Raw genomic sequence first — 21,607 nt, 5'->3', positions numbered from 1 at the left:
CCATTTTTCTTCTTTTTCTGAAGAGCTGCAAATTAACATGCACAGCATAACAATAGGCTCACATTGAATTGTATTGAATTTAAAATCTATTATATATAGCTTAGTAACTGCTAGAAGATATTTACCTGATATTGAGACGAAAATTTTCCAGTATTTGGAGTCTTAAAAAATATCACAAAATATTAGTTTTTGACAAATAATAATAACAATAATAATAATAATTATATGTATATATGCATATATAAAATTGCACATTGGTTGACAGTACCTTTTCTGAAGTAAAACCATGTCTGCTGTTTCTGTATCTTCTCTGTAAAAAGAAAAAAAAAATCATGTTGCCAACAAATTCTTAAATGTTGATATGATTGGAACTCTAACTTATATTATTTTAAAGCGTTTCCCTAGAGAGTAAAGAAGAGCAGGATTCATCCTAAAGCTGTCCGGCCGTCCAAACTGACCGATTGGGGAAGAAAAGCCTTCGTCAGGGAATCTGATGGTTACTCTGTCAGAGCTCTGAGAAGATATGAAAACCATCCAGAAGGATAAACTATTTCTGCAGCAATCCACCAATCTGGTCATTATGGTAGAGTGACCAGACAAAAGCCAATCCTTAATAAAAGACACATTGGCAGCCCATCTGGAGTTTACCAAAAGACACCTGAGAGACAAAGGTTGAACTCTTTGGTGTGAATGTCAGGCATCATGCTTGGAGGAAAGTCTAAAACCCGTACAGTGAAGCATGGTGGTGGCAGCATCATTCTGTGGGGGTGTTTTGCAGCAGCAAGATCTGGCAGACAAGTTAGGAAAAAGGGAAATAGGAATGTACAGATACATCCTGGATGAAAACCTGCTGCATGACGCCAGATTGCTGTCAACCCAATGGTTCTTCAGAACATCGACCCAAAGCACAGAGAAATCTGAAAATCTGAAAGTGGCTGCACATGTCTACCAGCCAACCTGACGGACCTGGAGAAGAACAGTGGACTAAACTGAGTGAGATAAGCTGGTGCCATTATATTTAAAAAGTCTTAAGGCTGTAATTAATAACAGATACTTGGATAAATCTTGTTTTTTTTGTTTATAAGTTTGCAAAAAACCCCAAAAACAATTAAAAGCTTTTCCCCCCATTTTTTTATAATGGAGTATTTGTGCAAAAGGTTTTAGGAAATGCATTAATTTAATAAAACTTCTAATAAGGTTGTCACATAATAATCTCTCCCCTCTCTCATTTCCTGTCAAACTACTTTCAAATAAAGGCCACTAGAGCCAACAAAACCGTTAAAAAAACAAACAAAAAAGAAACTATAGTAATACCAAAATCTAAAAGAGGAGTTGAAGGTCTGAAAGAAAAGTGGTCATCAGATAACTTAGGTCAAGTAGGTGATAAAACCGGAGCTTGAAGTAAAATCACTAATGTGGATGAACAATTACAGGATTTAGCATCAACTTAAAGGTAAAACGTTGGTCTCTAAAAGCTCTGACCACTTCCTGACAGCGTTACAATTAAGTAGTGATTTTATTATTATGCTCATCATAATAATCAGTACCTTTGTAACTGAGATTGCTTCTCATTTGGCTGAAGTGCAGATCTGTGGAGTGAAAAAAACTTAAAGATGCTTTAAACTAATCAAACAACTGAATTCAGAGAAAACAGATTAAATGATAAATTTACAATACAAAATTAGTGATGAGTAATTATTTTTCAATAAGGTAAAAATGTAAAAAATTTAGAGTCAACATCAAACCAGATACTTACGTTAGTTGATGTTCTTCTTTCCTCTGAATTTCTTCAATCTCTTTAATACTTTTGAATAAAAATCAGTTGTTAGATATTTTTGAAATACAAAAATGAAAGGTTTGCTAGGGGAAAATACAGAAATATTTTAAATATTTTCGACCTGTTTACAGATATTATTTTGTGGCAGTTTGGAGAACTTTATGGTTTTGAACCTAAAATAATTTTGATTTGCTTGCATCACAGTTTACTGCAGCAGAAAATCTTCCTCAACCTTCCATCATCCTCATCAGTCGCAGCAACTTTAACCCCCTAATCCTATCCCTCCTCTAACATTGTTGAAGAGAAGACAAGTTTAGATTTCAGATTTCAAACTTATTTACCATTTGAAAATCTGACTTCATCATATTAAAAAAAAGTCTTGATTTTCTGACAGGCATATAAGCAGTCAGCTTCTGTTCATAACTGCATCGATACTTTAGAGACTCATGGATGCAGTCAGTCTGGAATAAGAGACTGTTTTCAAGTCCAGTTATTTCTTTTTTTTAAAAAACATAGTGACAAAAAAAAAAAAAAAAACAGAATAAGACTCCAAACTTTTAGAACTGAGTTGTTTCTTCTCTGCCTCAGTTTCTCTCTATGCTTGAATTCAGTTCAATTCAAAAATACTTTATTCATCCCAAACGGAAATTAAATGTTTTAACTCATTAGTTCAGATTCTTCAGAGTTATTGTAGATGCTAATGGCTGTTGGTAGGACAATTCTCTTGCAGCAGTCTGTATGACGGTGAATTTGAAGAAGCTTCTGACTGAAGATCCTTTGTTTTCCCAAGACAGTCTTATGAAGAGGATGCTGAGGGTTGTTTATAATTTTCTCGATTGTTTCTCTTCTCTATTTTTTCACTTTTCTTCTCTATCCCCCAAATCTGGTTTACTGTCAATCTAAACCAACATCTCTAAAACATATTTTAGGGTCTATGAACAGAACATTACCTTGTTTCGAGTGAGTCTAGGTTTTTCTTTTCATGTTCCAAAGCAGATCTGTAAAATTAGTGAGACAGTTATAAAAATACACATAAACAAAATATACACTTTAAATAAAATGATTTAACCCAAACACAAGTCAGAGGATCTTTTGGATTAATCTTGACAGCTTGGAACTTTAAATTAATTGATTTAGGTGACGTGTTTTTAGCCTCTCTACTTCCTGTGGTTTGAAGATTAAAATCAGACAGAAGTTTACCTTGTCTTATGATGCTGGTCTTCCTGGTCATCTTCAATTTCATTACTTGAAAAACAACAAAAATGTCAGTTTGGTCAAATTTATTTATAGTTTTTCAGAAAAATTTGTTTTCACAGAAATGCTCAAATGGAGATTTTTTCTTTAAAAAAATACTGAGTAACATTGATGGAAGGAAAGAAAAGGATTTAAAGTCTGACACCATGGTTCCTACTTCTAGAGGAGAAATGCTGGGCAACTGATTTTTCACATAGAGCCAGGTAGGTATGGATGTTTTTCTCCTTTAATAACAAACACCTTCATTTTAAAGTGCATTTTGGCTTTTCTTGTGTTGCTCTGGACTAATATTTGAATTGGTTTGATGTTCTGAAACACGTATGAAAAAAAGAGAAAAAGAAATCCTGTCTACTGTATTTATAGCAGCCATTAACTGAAAAAAGAAACAATAAAAAGACAAACAAAAACAAATGGATAGTTTTTACATGCAACATGTGCCAGCATACATTACCTGGGGTTTTGGTTTCCAGTGACATTCGAGTTAGTAGGGAAACAGCTGAACACCCATCTCACTGGCCTCATCATGGTCTGTAAATCTGTTGAGCTGTTCACGTTGTTGAAAAACAGAATAATACAATAAAATAATTATAGAAACAATTGCAGTAATCTAAAAACCTTCTTGTTTAAAGAGTTCTTTTCCCAATGTAATACTATGCTAAGAAAAGTAAATATGGATTTCAATACAGATGTGCCACTTCAAATATTACAGGCCTGCTATTTCTGAGGAAATACATTTTTTAATTTAAGGTGTAAAATCCATGGATCTCATATCTTGTTTTCACAGTAACAGATCATGTGAATAGGATGCCACCTAGCGGCATCCTATTTACATGATATAATATGATATATTATGTATTTTAGGAGATCTTTTTGAAAACTTTGTTTAATATTTCCAATTCATTCTCAAAAGTTGATTTGAATATGTGGTAAAAATTGTATGTAGCTCAACTACTGAGAGAATAGTTTCTTGTTACTCATCCAACTTTGTTTGGACTTGTAACACTGAGGATAAATGTGTAAACATTAATTTATGATATAAGATTAAATATTCATCAATACGCCTAGTTGTTCTGTGAAATGTAACATTTAAGTTCTCCATCTACTTCCTGATTCTACAACAACAAATTAACTTAATTAATTCAAATAGTTTAGCTGAATCCACTGGCAGTTTTCTTTAATCACCGAAGCATGTTTTCAAATTTTATCAAAATAATATTTTCTAGGGCTGCACAGTGGCGCAGTTGGTAGAGCTGTTGCCTTGCAGAAAGAAGGTCCTGGGTTCGATTCCCGGCCCGGGGTCTTTCTGCATGGAGTTTGCATGTTCTCCCTGTGCATGGTGGGTTCTCTCCGGGTTCTCCGGCTTCCTCCCACAGTCCAAAAACATGACTGTCAGGTTAATTTCTCTAAATTCTCCCTAGGTGTGAGTGTGTGTGTGAATGGTTGTGTGTCCTGTGTTGCCCTGCGACAGACTGGTGATCTGTCCAGGGTGAACCCGCCTCTCGCCCGGAACAAAGCTGGAGATCGGCACCAGCAACCCTCCCGACCCCATTAGGGACAAAGGGAGAACAGAAAATGGATGGATGGATGGATGGATAATATTTTCTGTCCTTTAATTCATACCTTGATCTTAGACGCTCTTCTTCTTCAAGCAGTTCAGATCTTTGAAGTAAAATATGCATTATTGACAAACATTCTCAGGTTGTCAAAAAAATCTCCTGCTGAATTTACTGCACTGTGTATCTGCTACAGAGATACTCAGCGGTTCAAAATGTGTCTTACTCAACCAAAAAAATACAAAAGATAGGTTTACCTTATTGAAGTATGTTTTTGTTGCTGAAGATTTGTAATCTGTTTGAAACTTTTGACAATATTATAAAATGTTAGTTTAGTGGAAAAACAACTAATTCTTGTGCTTCTTGATATGAAGATAATCTGTCATGAGAAAATTTAAAGTTCAAACACAAATATTGTAATTTATTATAATTGAGGAGTAAATCTGCAGTACCTTTCTTTAACTAATGATAGATAATTTTCTTCTTGGTCCAAAGCAGATCTGTGAGGTTAGAAACAGATAAAACTGTTTAATAAGAGTTACGGATTTAATTTTTAATGGTGGCGTTACTCAAATAATACAATGACCACTTGGTTTATTCACATTGAGTTTACTGAACATTCACAAAGTGTTGGATAAATTAATAACTTAGAAAATGTATTAAATTTGCCATAAAACAGTACCTTAACTGGGGATTTTGGTCATGTTGCTTTTTCTCAATCTTTCCAAGCCTTTAAGAACACATTGAAAAGAAAATCATATGCAATTATTGTTTTTATGCAGCTTAGTCAAAAACGAGGAATTATGTTAGAAATATTGTCACTTAGAATAAATAATGAATAAAGCGGATTAAACTGTCTAGACAGTTTTCGTAAGCTATATTTTAACACTCAGCATCGGTTTGCAATCTAATCCTTATGTTTTACAATTTTAATTTATTTTCATTGAAATAATGTATTAAACAACTTGTGGTAGCAAAAAGCATGTTATAAAAACATCCCTTCATGAGTATTACCTAATTTTAAGTTTTCTCAGAGCCTCCTTATTAATGGGAGGGTTTCTGTGGAAAAAGCAAATGATGTAAGTTTTGATTAAGAAATAACTATTCTAGGAATAACTAATGAAAATCATAAATTAAGCAATCTTGTTAAAATGCTACAATTTTTGTGTATCTTGTTCTCCTTTGAAAAAAAAACCCTGATCCAACATAAAACATGAAATAAAAGAAATCTAATCTAGAAACAATAAAATCTGTTACAAATCAGTTACAAATCAATAAACACCACAAATTAATTGCGATACTTTTAGAATAAAATACTAAATATTACAGCTCTGTTTGGCAGATGGAAACACTGTATCAACATATCCTTTGTTTTTTCTTTGAAAAAATATTACAAACCATGTTTCCATGATAGGTAGATAAGACCCTGTTTACACGACAATGTTTCCGAAAATGTTTCCCATTGTGCTTTAGCTAATGTAAAAGCTAATGCAAAACAGTGTCATGAAGAGGCTTTATGTTCAGATTGAACACTGGAAACACTGGAAACACTGGAAACACTGGAAACACTGGAAACAACGTGGTGTGCATGCCAGGCCTGCAGGAGGCAGTGAAACATTTTGAACTTTCTGATCCAGAGTTTTGCTTTCATAACATTTCCTTTGTACAGAGATCCACAATACAATCAAATATTAATTTAAATTTTTAATTTTAATTCCTCGTTTGAAAAAGTCAAAAGATAATCAAACACTGTTACTTTACAGCCATGAGTATAATAACACTCAATTCTACATAGCTGTCTTATTTTGCACAGTTTTTCTAAATGTACTGTCTGATCAACTTTCTTTTAGGTTTAAAAGTCTGGTAGAAAATAAATGTCTGTTCCCTAATTGTAACAAAAGGAAAAAACAAGTTTCCACTTGGTACTGCGTAATGCTGAAAGCAATACTGAACATAAATATATAGTTACTTAATTTCAGGAGGGAATCAAATTATTTGACATATATCTTTCAATTTGCTATGTTGTCCAATAATATATCATTTCAATAAAACAAAACAGATAAACATGTCACCTGTTCTTTTGGTGTTTTCCATTCATCTCATTTATTCTGTTTAAAAACAACACAGAAGTGTGTCATTGGATATCTCATAATACTCAAAAATCATAACCAAAAAAGTAAAGTTTGATTTTAAAAACATGTCAAACATGTAGCTTTGATTTGAAAAGTACTTTTTTTATAATGCCGAGTTGTTGCCCTTTCTTTTTACACATGAAGGTTTAAAGTTGCAGTATGAGTAAAGGGGAAGCAGAAAGAAGGGGGGATGAGCACAAGATCTACAAAGATTAAATATGGACTTAATTACAGGTGTAACAGTGGTTAAGGCCGCACTATTTAAATTAGGATTTTGCCAAAGAGCAGTGGCCATAAAAGAAAAATGAAGTAGAAAGTCATTATACTGGAGTAATATAAAAAATGCTTTTCATTTAAATCAGTATACAAAATGGCAAACAGTAAAAATATTTAAAGATAAATCAAACTAAAGGTCTAAACCATAGTATTTTTCCATATATCAGTAGATGCAGATGGCTTCCGTTGATTTTAATATAATTTGTCAGAGGAAGAAAACATAGAAATGGGTTCATTATTAAATGGGTTTAGAGAAAATGCCAGAACCATTTCTGAAAGGAGATTTTTACAGATTGTTGTATAGGTGGCTCTTTAATCTGCCAAATTTTACAGACTTCTTAAAGAGTGAAAGTTAGTGTTTCTCATCAATAAATGTAAAGTACCTTTCTTTGATTGCTTCAGTTTCCTTTTCTTTGTCTTTTAGAGCAGCTCTGTGGAGTAAAATATGAAACATGTAAAACAGCTCAAACTGAATTAATGCAAGGCTGAAGAAACACTGGAGTCAGTCAGTTGAAATGTATCATATGGATTATTTCTGATGAATTTACTTCTGAGTTTTTATAATATATTGGTTTGATGTCCCCAGTTTGTATGTGAGTCTGCGCTGGATTTTAAGTATATTACTTAAAATATACTTAAGTGTACGAGGAACTTTTTAATCAATGCAGGGAGTGAAATTAATTAATCCATCACAATTTATTTTAAAACTATATATTGCCACAATAAGAAACATTTATAAGCCAAAAGCCTGCTGCTAAAGCCTTGAATAAACAGACATGTGACATATTTTAGTCTTGAATAAATCCTTTTTGCACAATGTCAACACAGTCTTTTCCAGTGTCCCATTAGATTGTTTTTGAAGGAATCTTGGTCACTTTCTAGTGGGCCAAGAGAAGCAGCTTCATCATCCAGCGCTGTTGTTTGCAGACATTGCTTGTAGATTGGATTTATGGGTGTACCAAAAACTCACAAATAGGTTTAATTATGTTTTAACACTTCAAAATCTGTGTAACCACTTAATTAGACAGTTCATCTCACTATGGTTTTGGGTTTCTCTTGGCAACTGAAGCAAAGCATTAATATAAACTGGTCTGGTTTCTGGTTGGAAATCCGTCGCCATAAAACTTAAATGTTGTAGAACACAAGATTTATCCAAAATTAATTTGGAGCCCCAAGAATCCAAGTGGACGCAACTAGAAACCTAACGACACAAATAGGTCTTGAACAATGTTATCCCATCAGAATTTACTATTAAAACATTTCTCACCTACAATCTGCCCAGAGGTTTATGTCGACAAGAAAAACAAGAAAAGTCACTCCTCTGACAGAGGTGGTGGCTATTTGTTGACAAGAAAGTTGAAACATCCATCTTTGCCAATCCGTCACAGAGGACAGTAAACACATTTCAACACCAAGCAAGGATTTCTTATTGCACACTTACATACCAACGGACCATGAATTCCTTTCTGTTTCACTTATCAACTTAACCTGTTTGTACACTTGGGTCTTTTGCTGGAAGATTGTAAAAACAACATATTTTTGTTTAGTTCCAGTTAAATTTATCTAAAAAGTTACCTTATCTTCTTATGTTGCTGTTGTTGTTTGCCTTCCATAGTTTCAATTCTTCATGCAAACATGAGGCATGTGTTGGCAATGTAAATCAGGACATACATGTCACATAGAAAAAAACAACAACAATAAAACATTAGTGTCAGACAGTTGCAATGAGTTCAATGTCAAGAACATAATCCAAAAAATGGGATCTGAAAGCCTAGACTGTAGTGATAAAAATGTACTCTTTTGTTATTATTATTTTGGGTGGAGGGAGTAAAACTATGAAGAGTAAATGCTCAGAAATTTTCTTCAGTTTCACTTCAAGAATCTTGCCATAAAACTTGAATGTTGGGTTACAGTACCGTTTGTTGAGGGAGGTCAGATGTTCTTCTGTTTGTTCTAATAGACATCTGTAGATAAAATGCATGGAATATTAAAGGGACTAAAAAGGATTTACTAAAGAACACTTTGCTTACATGACATTTGCATTTCTTGAAATTATTTGCACACTGTTTCAAAATAAAAATCACATATTTACCTTATCTCATCATGAGACTGAAGACAAGCGGCAGCCATTTTCAACTTTTAGAAACAAAAAAGTATTAATTTTGATACCATCCATGAGACAATATATTCTTTAATTTATCCAGCGATTGTAGAATCTTGTTGTTGAATTAAGCTTACACATAACTTCCCTATTTATTATTCCATAGTAACAGAAACAAATTTTTTTTTTTCCAAGACCCCCACTGTGCTTCTTGACAGAAATACACTTTGATAGTATCACATGATCCTTGGTAATTATCAGATGTAATATTTAATATTTAATATGTAATATTAAAAAGTCCTAAAATTTTAAATTTGACCAAGTACCAAACAATACTGAAGTTATTTTGGAGGATTCAGATTTAACTAAGGTTTAACTAAGATTTAAGGATTTAAGATTTAACACCATTTAACTCCTTTTATTCAATGTGCTGAACCATGAATGCTTAATGTTTTTTTTGCATATTTTAGCTCTGCTCAACTGCTTTATGAAGTTAAGTAAATATGTCTTTAGATTAAAAACAGAAGATATTGGTAATAAATTACACATGTAGTTTATACAAACATTTCATTCTATAACTTAGTTTAAACTAATGCATTTACCTGGAGTTACAGTCGTATCACTTTCCTGTTGCTTTGCTTCGTTTTGTTCAAACAGAATGTGTCAGCCAGATGACATTCAAAATAATCAAGATGTCGCTTCATGGAAGGGTTGGACTTCCAGTCAGTCCTGCCCAGTAAAGGTTTATATATAAATATCTACCTGACACACTTGCCTCTCAGTTCCTGATTCTTTTCCTCTGCACAACCTGCAGTACCTGTTCCAGCAATGGGGGAATCTTACATTATAAGTATAGACTTTGGAACAACATACAGTGGATATGCCTTCAGTTTGACATCCAGAGAAGAAGAAGTAGACCCTCATGTGAAGTTTTGGGGTGAAGACGTTGGACTGGAAACCCCAAAGACTCCAACCTGCATCTTGTTTGATGAACATCAAAAGTTTGTCAGCTTTGGATATAAAGCCAAACAGACTTATTTAAAGAACTCAGGCAAAGAATCCAGAGCGAAGTTCTTCTTTGATTGTTTTAAGATGTCACTCTATGGCAAAGTGAGTAATAAATATTTTTCAACAATATATTTGAGCTTTTTAGTCTAATATAAAAATCTCAGCATTAATGCTGCAGTATGTCACTTTAATAAAAGAATATATTCTTTTTTGCATATGTGTTGACACTATGACAGATAGTGAAACAGTGAAGAAATTGAGCTCCTCTGCCTCCCAGTGCTAACTAGAAAACCAATCAGAGCCAGGAGGAGGAGGGTCTTAGTGCTGTTAATTACCCTCCATATAAGCTGCAGTTTCCTCCTGACATCAGAGCCTGTTGTGAACACTACGCTTATTGATTGACAGCAATAAGACCCTCCCCTTAACCCTGACTGATTTTTGATCGGGAGTGTTTCATTTCTTCAAAATGGTAATAATAGCTCAGTGAGGATGTGGAGGTGATTGATATTTTAACAGAACTGTCTCATAATATACTGTCACAATATAGTGAGAGTTTTAAAAAATATTTCAAGAACATATGTTTTTTAAAACGTTACATGCTGCAACATGAAAGTACATTTTTATTCTAACACTGCTGATGTTATTAGAACATTATGTCTGCAACAAAATTCTGGTTTTCGTATCTGAATGATGCTCTCTCTATATTTGTCTTGACTGAACTAATATAACTGTCAAACAGCATTTTAAGGTAACAAACGGCAAGACAATTCTGACAGTGACATTGAATTTTTATATCTGAATTTCTTTTCAGTTGTTTTGTGAGGTTTTTTTTTTATTTTTGAGATAATTATTAAACTACATTTTAATATTTTATATTTTTTTGTAAGATATCACAACAAAATGTTTCTACTACAAAATTCTGACACTCCATGGTTTTTCTCTTCAGTATGATGATCTCTATATGCTTCTATTCATTGAACTAATATAATTTATCAAATATCTCTAGAAAGTCACCACAGACTTGACAATTAAAGCAGCCAATGGGAGGGAAATGAAGGCTCTGAAGGTTTTTGCAGAAGCTTTAAGATTCCTGAAAGAAGACGCTCTGAAGACCATTCAACAAAACACTGAAGGACTGAAGTTCACAGCCTCTGACTTCACCTGGGTGCTGACGGTTCCTGCAATCTGGGATCATTCAGCCAAACAGTTCATGAGAGAAGCTGCAACTCAGGTAAAACCCACAGACTGTTAGACACCAGAGTGGTAACATGCCATTACTGTTTCACAATATGGATTTTCTCATTGCTTACAGGCAGGAATTGTGACAGAGGGAACTAAAAATAATCTGGTGTTTGCTCTGGAACCAGAAGCAGCTTCAGTCTTCTGTAAGAAACTACCATCAGAGGGTTTCATAGCAGAAAACCGGGGTGAAAGCAAACTGGACCAATCCCCAGGAACTCAGTACATCGTTGTTGATTGTGGAGGTAAGACTTGGGTAAACAATCAAAGATGTTGTTTAAATCAATGAGAATAAATATGACAATTACAATACAAGACCACATATGCAGACACAAAGCAATGACAACTTAAATGTGTCAATTAAACATAATCAGTTGAAATTATAGTAATCTAACTCAAAATGTATAATTTAGTCTTCTGACCCTTGTATGTTGTCAAAGCAGGAATTCTTTAATAGTGGGACAATAAGGTTTAGGGGGCACGAGAACATTATTATTGTCTTTGTTTATGGTTTACTGATTAACCAGCCTCGGTTCACAAGGTGCAAGCAGTGCTCAAATTAATCAGTAGCTTGCATACACACACACGCACACACACGCACACACACATGCAGGTTTGCACAAATTACAGAGCTGACGGAGGAGGAAAAATGGGGAAGCGAACGTTTCGGTCTCCAAACTTGCTCTAATGTCCCCTCTTTCTTCTCCTCAATTTATTGTAATTTGAGAACCCTGTTTATATAGATGGGCTGCACAGTGGCGCAGTTGGTAGAGCTGTTGCCTTGCAGCAAGAAGGTCCTGGGTTCGATTCCCGGCCGGGGGTCTTTCTGCATGGAGTTTGCATGTTCTCCCTGTGCATGCGTGGGTTCTCTCCGGGTTCTCCGGGTTCCTTTCACAGTCCAAAAACATGACTGTCAGGTTAATTGGTTTCTCTAAATTTTCCCTAGGTGTGAGTGTGTGTGTGAATGGTTGTGTGTCCTGTTTGTTTCTGTGTTGCCCTGCGACAGACTGGCAACCTGTCCAGGGTGAACCCCGCCTCTCGCCCGGAACGCAGCTGGAGAGGAACCAGCAACCCTCCCGACCCCATTAGGGACAAAGGGTGTATAGAAAATAGATGGATGGATGGATGTTTATATAGATTAGCAGCTGCTAATTAGGAAATGGGCAAATAACCAACCCAGCTGCTAACACACATTTATCTATCTTTTCTATACAATGCAATGTTCTATGTTTCTGCAAGTGTTTCTGCAATTTGGCTTCTGCAAGTGAAGTCTTAAGCGCAATTTTAGTATCTCTGGGTCACAAACTTCGACCCTCCTCCTGCAGACATTACTAAAAGGCACACATTCTAGAAACAAACAGCCTAACAGTTTGCAAGGATAATGATGAGCATATATGAAATAAAAAAAAAAAACATTTATAATCTAACAGGCGCCAATTCACAACAAATGTCTCAGGCACTTTACAAAGAAAGGTTTTTCACACATACTCCAAAAATTGTCATAGTATTACGACTTCATTTTAGTAATAAAAAAAGAATCTTAAATTGGCACTAATCCTCTGACTTGAAGAAGTGTAGAAAGCAGAAAGGTTTAGGAAATACACAAATAGCCCTTTAGTTTACTGTGAATGGAAAATGTTATGCAATTTTATTGTTTTCTGATAAGCAGAAATATAAGTGGATCAGAACTGTGACTATTATAATAATAACCCTTACAAAAAAATACCATGAAAATCACATGTGATCACATAATCCACCAAAAAATCACATGTTCTCACATGTGATTTTCATGTGATCACATGTGGAAATGTGTGATTCACATGTGATCACATGTCACAAAAGTTTTACTGTGTTTTACTGTTTCGTCCAAAAACATTCATACCAGTGAATCATTTGTTCTTTTACTTCTCCTCTCAATAAAATTTCAAATGGGGGAACATGGAGAAAATTTGTGATCCGTATGAGATGCATGACAGATCATAATTGACGTCCATTTGTCTAAAAACTGCCAGTTTGTGTGTTTCAGGAGGAACCATTGACATCACTGTTCATGAAGTTGTTGAAGGAGGATTTCTGAAGGAGCTGCACAAAGCCTCTGGGAACGACATGGGAGGACAAACAGTGGACAGAAAATTTAAAGAGTTCCTCAGAGAGACATTCTCTCCTGAAATCTGGGATGAGTATGAAGAAAAGTATCCCAGTGAGGTTAGAAGAATTATGTATGACTTCACACTTTTCAAAAGAAGAGATGAAGATATGGAAATAACCTGTCCAATGAATCTAGGAATGATGGCTTTAAAAAAACAGGACATGGAAGAATACTTTAAACAAGTTCAAGGAGCATCTTATGATGATGGATCAATCAAAATATTAAAGCAGAAACTGAGATCTTTCTTTGAAGAGAGTCTGTGGAGCATCACTAAGAGACTTAGAGAAATCTTGTACCAAACAGCAAACATTAAATACATTCTGTTAGTGGGAGGTTTTGCTGAAAGTCAGATTCTACGGAGACACATTACTGATGAGTTTATTGACGACTGCAAAGTTGTGTGTCCTTTTAGGCCCCAAGAAGCCATTTTGAAGGGAGCTGTGGAGTTTGGAAGAAACCAAGGTGCAGTGGCATCAAGAAAAAGTGACTATACTTATGGAGTACATCTGTCAGAGCCGTTTAAGAAGTCGAAGCACAGGGCGGACAAGAAGTACAAAAACAAAGATGGAGTCTTCTGTGGTGATCTTTTTGGCAAACTAGTTGAAATTGATGAGGATGTTAGTTGGAATGAAACCAGAGAGCTCACAGTATATCCTTTAGAAAGAGACCACACAAAAATAATTCTTGCATTTTATCGCACAAAGAAAAAAGATCCCATGTATGTGGATGAGGCAGGTGTGGAAAAAATTGGTTCATTTGTTGTTGAGTCACCTGACACGTCACTTGGACTGGACCGTCAGATTGTTCTAGAAATAAAATTTGGCTTCACAGAACTGATGGTAACAGGCACTGACCGGGAGTCAGGATCAGTACACACAGTCAACCTAAACTTCATGACAAATTAATTCTGATAACCAAACAAGAACAAAAAAGAAGACACAAAAAAAATTAAGAAATGTCAAAAACACCTGATTTAAAGATGGGGGTATTAACTTATCTGGTCCTCAAGGCACACTGTCCTTCAAGTCTCAGACATCCAGACAGCTGAATACCAAACAGGCCCGGAGGCGAGGGTGGGCCCAGAGTCAGCCGTGCCCAACCTGGACTGGGCACGGCTTTATTTTTACGTCAGAGTGGCCAAGTATCTCGATTTGATGCAGTAGAGGCTTCCGCACTTCCCATATCTGTGCAGCGGTCACTTTTTTTCCGCCGTCACAACTGTTTAATCGTTGTTATCACGTCATAATGTATTTTTCCGAGCCACCTTTAAACGCAACATGAGTGCAACATGCGTGCAAACCAACGCTCGCGCCGACAGCGACGGAACCAGGCTGCTGTGCAGAGCTGCACATGTGTGTGTTAGAATAATGGCGGCAAACCAGCAAAACGCAAAGAACTGTGCATAGTTTCCCCTCCCCCAATCTTATACTGAGTGAGTTTAGTACAGTTGTCTGATGCAGGTAATGTTAGCTAAAAGATGATTAGTTAATGCTAATATATCAATTTAAGCTTGTTCACGTTCAAAAGTGGGTAGTACAGGTTACATTCACTTGAATAACTTTTTTGGGAAAAAGGTACTTATATGAGCAGTTTTACTGCACTGTACTATTGTCAATTACTTCAGTGATGATTGCTACGTAGATTGATTTTGCATTTAAAGAAATAAACTTCAGAGATTGGAAACAGATTCTTAGGTTTTTGCTACATATGAACTAATGTTTATGCAAATTTGAAAATAATTTCTCAACATTTTATACGTCATTGTTTACATCCTTATTGTTTAATATGTTGTAATAAACATGGTTATTTTATTTGAAAGGTTACATGATGGTTTGCATGTATTCATATTAAAGTAAAGCCTCGTTTAACATGCCCCCTCAAAATAAGCCGATGCCCCCCCTGCTAAGCTCGTCTGGAGCCGGGGCTGATACCAAGATGGTGATAAATGACTTGCCCATGGGTAATTTGAAGGTAACAAGACTTGCAACAGCTGGTGAGATAGAATAGATATAATGGTCTTTCTTTGTGTATATTTATATACATACCTCTGTATGTGGAGATAATGTGATGGAAGATCTATGAATTCAATGCATTCTATTGTCCTTCATGACATAATTGTCTCTACTGAATTTTTTTTATCTATATCTTTTTTTGATATTTTCATGATCAAACATTTAGCATTTGTTTTTGTTTTGTCTATCATAGATGGATGCTAAACAATTAAAACTCATTGTCTCACATTTTCTATGCAGAAAATACATTGCCTAAAAAGTGTTCACCCAAGTCGATGTTTTACCTTTTTATTGCTTTTACTGGAAGGTTTGCAAAGGTAGAAGGTAAAATGAATGCAGCAAAATATAAGGAAATTCCAGAGAACTACTTTTAAATTGGCAAGAAAACAACGGCTTTAGAAAACATTTACTTCCATAAGGGAATCTACTAAGTAGTGACTTGAAAGGGGTGAATATTTATGCACTTACCTATTTTATGTTACGTATTTCTATTTGTCATTTTGTAAAACTCAGTCTTCACTTTGATCATGACTGATTTGTAAAAGCAATAAAAATAGTTAAACATCCAAGATGATGAATACTTTGTACAGCCACTGTAACTTGAAGATCTGAATGAACATTCCCTTTGGGTTTCAGATTCCAACGTGTTTGTTGAATGTATCACAAAGTGTACCAAAACCTTCACCAGCATGTTTGACCAGTAAAACGAGTTATCAGTTCTGTACTTTCAGTTTAAGATGTTTCCTGTCATTAAAGAGCCTCACTTACTGCTCATCTATAATTAACACTAAGAATGAAAGTAATATATTTGCTGCTTATATTATCCAGTTCTCTCAGTGAAGTCAAGAAACTAAAGACATGCCTTTGTTTATCATAATACAATTTATCATAAATTAGACTTGTTTCCAGAACAACCTTTATGAGCTTATAAGCTACTTTTATAAGTAAAACCTATAAAAGTAAAGCTTTAATAAACTTTACTTTTAACACGTAAAGCTTATAGAGCTTCTGAAAGCTCTTTAAGCTTTTATAAATAAAGCTTATATAGAGCTTATATAGAAAGCTTAAGAAAGCTCTATAAGTTTTTGTAGAAAAAGCTTATAAAAGTTTTTTAAGCTTATAAAACATAAGCTTATAAAAGCTCTAAGTAAAGCTCTATAAGTGCTTTACTTATAGAGCACTTGTTACACACAAAGGCAGCATAGTGATTTCACATTGAACAACTGCAGCAATCTGTGAAGTTCTTGTATGGTTGGTGATCCAAATCCAAAGTCCTCCCTTGGATTTTCCAGGCTGCCAACAAAGGATGCAGATGACAGGAGCAGATGATCACTGGAGGATGGACCTGAGAGGCGGAATACATCCTGGACAAGTCGCTAGTCCATCACAGAGGACAGACAGGACAAACAATCATGCACACACACACACACACACACACACACACACACACACACACACACACCTAGGGAGAATTTAGAGAAAGTGTTGATGGGATGTGGGAGGAAGAACCTCACCATTTGTTGAGACATAGAACCATTTGCTAGGGACACCAGTTTTTCTTCTTTGTTCTAAAGTAATAAAATGAAATGACATCAGACTCATGTATCGCTTTATTAGGAAACTCAAAGATGCTTCACATGAAATCAGTCATTTCCATTCAAACACACATTCACACACTAATGATAGCATTACCTGGGGTAGTCTGACATGCCATCTGAATTAGGTCTGTATAATAATAATAATAATAATAATAATAATAATAATAATAATAATAATAATAATAATAATAATAATAATAATAATAATAATAATAATAATAATAATAATAATAATAAAGGATTTACTAAGAGACATTTCTGTTACATTGGTCACATGACATTAAAAAGATCTATATGCTGTTTCTCCTTTACCTTATTTCATAGTGAGGATGAAGATAAGAGACATCAAAATAACAAGAGTATTAATTATGATACCCTTAATGAGATTACATATTCTTTAATTATCCCAGTAATTACTGAATTAGTCCTGAATTGTTGGATTAAGTTTATACATAACTACTTCAGTTATTATTCCACAATCACAAACATAAATGACTGCTGGTGGGTTTTTTTCAAGAACATCACTGAACTTAACAGAAATGTACTTTAAGTAGTTTTGTGTGTCTCTCTGCAATTATCCAGCTGTACATATGTAGTATGTGATAAAGAAAGGTGCTGTGATACCAAATCTGGCTAATATAAATAACTATCAACCAAAACTAATGCTATTTTTTGAGGATTCATGTTTAACATTACTTTTAGTTCCTTTTATGCAATGTGCTGACCTCTGAAGACTTTATAACTTTTGTATGTTTTAGCTCTCTCATTTATTGGATTAATAAATAAAAATGTCTTTGGTCTAAAATATAAACTACACCTAGTCTATAATATGATTTTATTACTGTGCTTGAACTAATGCATTTACCTGGAGTTACAGCCGTATCATTTTCCAGTTGCTCTGTTTGTTTTGTTCTAACTGAATGCATCACAGATGACATTCATTATGCAAGATGTCATTTTCTTGAAGGGTTGGACTTCCAGTCAGTCCTGCCCAGTAAAGGTTTATATATAAATATCTACCTGAAGCACCTGCCTCTCAGTTCCTGATTTTTTTCCTCTGCACAACCTGCAGTACCTGTTCCAGCAATGGAGGAATCTTTCATTATAAGTATAGACTTTGGAACAACATACAGTGGATATGCCTTTAGTTTGACATCCAGAGAAGAAGAAGTAGACCCTCATGTGAAGTTTTGGGGTGAAGAAGTTGGACTGGAAACCCCAAAGACTCCAACCTGCATCTTGTTTGATGAACATCAACAGTTTGTCAGCTTTGGATATGAAGCCAAAAACACTTATTTAAAAAAATCAGGCAAAGATGGCAGAGCAATGTTCTTCTTTGATTGCTTTAAGATGTCGCTCTATGACAAAGTGAGTAATAAATATTTATCACAAATTATACAATTGAGCTTTGTAATCTAATATAAATCACGTATAATGTAAGACATACATTTTATATTTTACATTACCATTAGAATGTTATGTCTACAATTTTTTTTATTTAATTCAAACAAATAAACTACATTTTAATATCTTACAATACTTTTAAGATATTAAAACAATATGTAAATAAAATTCTGACACTCCATGAGTTTTCTCCTCAGTATGATGATCTCTGCTTCTATTCATTGAACTAATATAATTATTAAATATCTCTAGAAAGTCACCACAGACTTGACAATTAAAGCAGCCAATGGGAGGGAAATGAAGGCTCTGAAGGTTTTTGCAGAAGCTTTAAGATTCCTGAAAGAAGACGCTTTGATGACCATTCAACAAAACACTGAAGGACTGAAGTTCACAGCCTCTGACTTCACCTGGGTGCTGACGGTTCCTGCAATCTGGGATCATTCAGCCAAACAGTTCATGAGAGAAGCTGCAACTCAGGTAAAACCCACAGACTGTTAGACACCACTGAGGTAATTACTGTCATTACTGTTTCAAAATATGGATTTTCTCATTGCTTACAGGCAGGAATTGTGACAGAGGGAACTAAAAATAATCTGATGTTTGCTCTGGAACCAGAAGCAGCTTCAGTCTACTGTAAGAAACTACCATCAGAGGGTTTCATAGCAGAAAACCGGGGTCAAAGCAAACTGGACCAATCTCCAGGAACTCAGTACATCGTTGTTGATTGTGGAGGTAAGACATTTTCAATGGTGGCTATTTCAAATGAATATGAGGATTTAATAAAAAATAATAATAATAAAAAAACTGGTTAAAGTGGCATGCACAGCGTTCCAAGATTTTCTTTCTGCAAAGTAACAGTGCTACCAACTGCATCACCACTGTTTGAATCCTGGCCACCTGGGCCTTTCTGCATGGAGTTTGCATGTTCTCCATGTGCATCTGGGGATTTTCCTTAGAGTACAAAAGCATAACTGTTAGGTTTACTGTTCTCTCTAAAGTGTCTCTGAGTGCACGTTTGTTCTGACTCTCTCTCTGTTTTACCCTGTGATGGACTGGTGGCCCGGGTTATAGGCACCAGCTCCCATTTCGTCTCTGAAAGAACAGGAGTGTTCAGATAATGGATGCATGAATGGATAGATTGCCAGGATAATTATTTATGACAGTAGGGATATATTCTGGAAAAGCAGTTACTCAACATTTTGGTGGTTAGAATAAGTGTCACTTACTTTGCTTATTGTTGTTCTTTGGGTAAAGTTTTCTAAGGAAACAGTTTAACATTCACCAAAACATTGACATTGTTTTTGTCATTGAGTGAAAATCCTTTTGCATCTTTTATTTTCCTCATAAACCTCCAAAGCTAAGCTAGTGAGACAGTTTCACTATTGAATTCAAGAGAGACAGCTCTAAAAATTGCAGGAGTCTTGCAATCGAGGAATATAGTTTGAGATCATTAATGTGAAAATTTCCATTTTGTGTGTTTCAGGAGGAACCATTGACATCACTATTCATGAAGTTGTTGAAGGAGGATTTCTGAAGGAGCTGCACAAAGCCTCTGGGAACGGCATGGGAGGACAAACAGTGGACAGAAAATTTAAAGAGTTCCTCAGAGAGACATTTTCTCCTGAAATCTGGGATGAGTATGAAGAAAAGTATCCCAGTGAGGTTAGAAGAATTATGTATGACTTCACACTTTTCAAGAGAAAAGATGAAGATATGGAAATAACCTGTCCATTTAATCTAGGACTGATGGCTCAGAAAAAACAGGACATGGAAGAATACTTTAAACGAGTTCAAGATGCATCTTATGATGAGGGAGTAATCAAAATATCAAAGCAGAAACTGAGGTCTTTCTTTGAAAAGAGTCTGTGGAGCATCTCTATGAGTCTAAGAGAAATCTTTAACAAAACCCGCAGCATTAAATACATTCTGTTAGTGGGAGGTTTTGCTGAAAGTCAGATTCTACGGAGACACATTACTGATGAGTTTATCGACAACTGCAAAGTTTTGTGTCCATTTAGGCCCCAAGAAGCCATTGTAAAGGGAGCTGTAGAGTTTGGAAGAAACCAAGGTGCAGTGGCATCAAGAAAAAGTGCCTATACTTATGGAGTAAGCACCTCACAGCGGTTTAATACGTCAAAGCACAAAGAAGACAAAAAATTCACAAACAAAGACGGTATTGTCTTATGTAGTAATCTTTTTACAAAACTGGTTGAAATTGATGAGGATGTTCGTTGGAATGAAACCAGAAAGCACTCCTTCAGTCCTGTAGAAAGAGAGCAAACAAAGATGTACCTTAAGTTTTATCGCACAAAGAAAAACAATCCCATGTATGTGGATGAGCCAAAAGTAGAAAAAATTGGCTCATTTGTTGTTGAGTCACCTGACACTACACTTGGAACGGACCGTCAGATTGTTCTAGAAATAAAGTTTGGCTTCACAGAAATGACAGCAACGGGAACTGACATAGAGTCAGGCATCAGACGCACAGTCAACCTAAACTTCATGACAAATTGTGAAAAACAAATGAGAGAAAAAATTAAGATGAGTTAAGAGGAACAGAACAAAAATGTAACCAAAGTGCTTTGGCCCTACTTTAATATTTAAGTTGAGTTTACAATACAAAATAATGAAAGTCAGTTTAAAAAGTAAAAAAGTAAATGATTCTTTGACATAGAAAGAGTGAAAAATCGTTGTTAGCTAATAACATTTTCAATGGTTGCTTTCAGGATTTAAAAAGGTTAAAAACAGGGTTGATCTGGCTCCCAATAAACAGTGCTAAACTGCATCACCACTGTTTGAAACCTGGAATCTGAGCTCAAAATGATTTGCAGGTAACAGGTGGAACAATCAGATCTTCAGAGGAACATTGATAATTCAGGGTTCCACACAATCTGTCCAAAAAAATTCACACATTTAGATTTTTCTTGGACTACCTCAAAGTTTGATTACAACACATATTTTCTCTGGCATCATTGCTAAGAACTCCTGCAATGTAATAACTGTCATTTTCATCTAGACTTGCATAATTACAGAAAATGGTAAAAAAAAAAAAAAAATATATATATATATATATATATATATATATATATTTATATATATATATA

The 21,607-nt window shown here is 34.9% G+C and overlaps 3 protein-coding genes across 3 annotated transcripts; 2 read left to right on the top strand and 1 right to left on the bottom strand.

The window, feature by feature from the left end:
• Positions 1-100: 100 nt before the first annotated feature.
• Positions 101-9,764, bottom strand: LOC122840361. Its single transcript, XM_044132691.1, has 17 exons — positions 9,696-9,764; positions 9,085-9,128; positions 8,909-8,956; positions 8,568-8,615; positions 7,376-7,423; positions 6,657-6,692; positions 5,267-5,314; positions 5,037-5,084; positions 4,842-4,889; positions 4,652-4,690; positions 3,483-3,587; positions 2,978-3,022; positions 2,728-2,775; positions 1,757-1,804; positions 1,548-1,589; positions 269-310; positions 101-110 (listed from the first exon to the last, which is right to left on the bottom strand). The coding sequence occupies exons 2-17, from the start codon at positions 9,120-9,122 to the stop codon at positions 101-103; spliced, it is 741 nt and encodes a 246-aa protein (XP_043988626.1). The 5' UTR covers positions 9,123-9,128; positions 9,696-9,764.
• Positions 9,765-9,895: 131 nt separating this feature from the next.
• Positions 9,896-15,168, top strand: LOC122840151 (heat shock 70 kDa protein 12A-like). The gene is made up of 4 exons (XM_044132368.1): positions 9,896-10,203; positions 11,108-11,332; positions 11,414-11,585; positions 13,367-15,168. The coding sequence occupies exons 1-4, from the start codon at positions 9,922-9,924 to the stop codon at positions 14,392-14,394; spliced, it is 1,707 nt and encodes a 568-aa protein (XP_043988303.1). The 5' UTR covers positions 9,896-9,921; the 3' UTR covers positions 14,395-15,168.
• Positions 15,169-18,130: 2,962 nt separating this feature from the next.
• LOC122840153 (heat shock 70 kDa protein 12A-like) lies at positions 18,131-21,559 on the top strand. Its single transcript, XM_044132370.1, has 4 exons — positions 18,131-18,467; positions 18,756-18,980; positions 19,064-19,235; positions 19,987-21,559. The coding sequence occupies exons 1-4, from the start codon at positions 18,186-18,188 to the stop codon at positions 21,051-21,053; spliced, it is 1,746 nt and encodes a 581-aa protein (XP_043988305.1). The 5' UTR covers positions 18,131-18,185; the 3' UTR covers positions 21,054-21,559.
• The last annotated feature ends 48 nt before the right edge of the window (positions 21,560-21,607 follow it).

This window comes from Gambusia affinis, linkage group LG11, assembly GCF_019740435.1.
Source record: "Gambusia affinis linkage group LG11, SWU_Gaff_1.0, whole genome shotgun sequence".
Lineage (NCBI taxonomy): Eukaryota > Metazoa > Chordata > Actinopteri > Cyprinodontiformes > Poeciliidae > Gambusia > Gambusia affinis.
The sequence above is the reverse complement of the archived record's forward strand: the minus strand, read 5'-3'. Positions and strand labels throughout refer to the sequence as shown.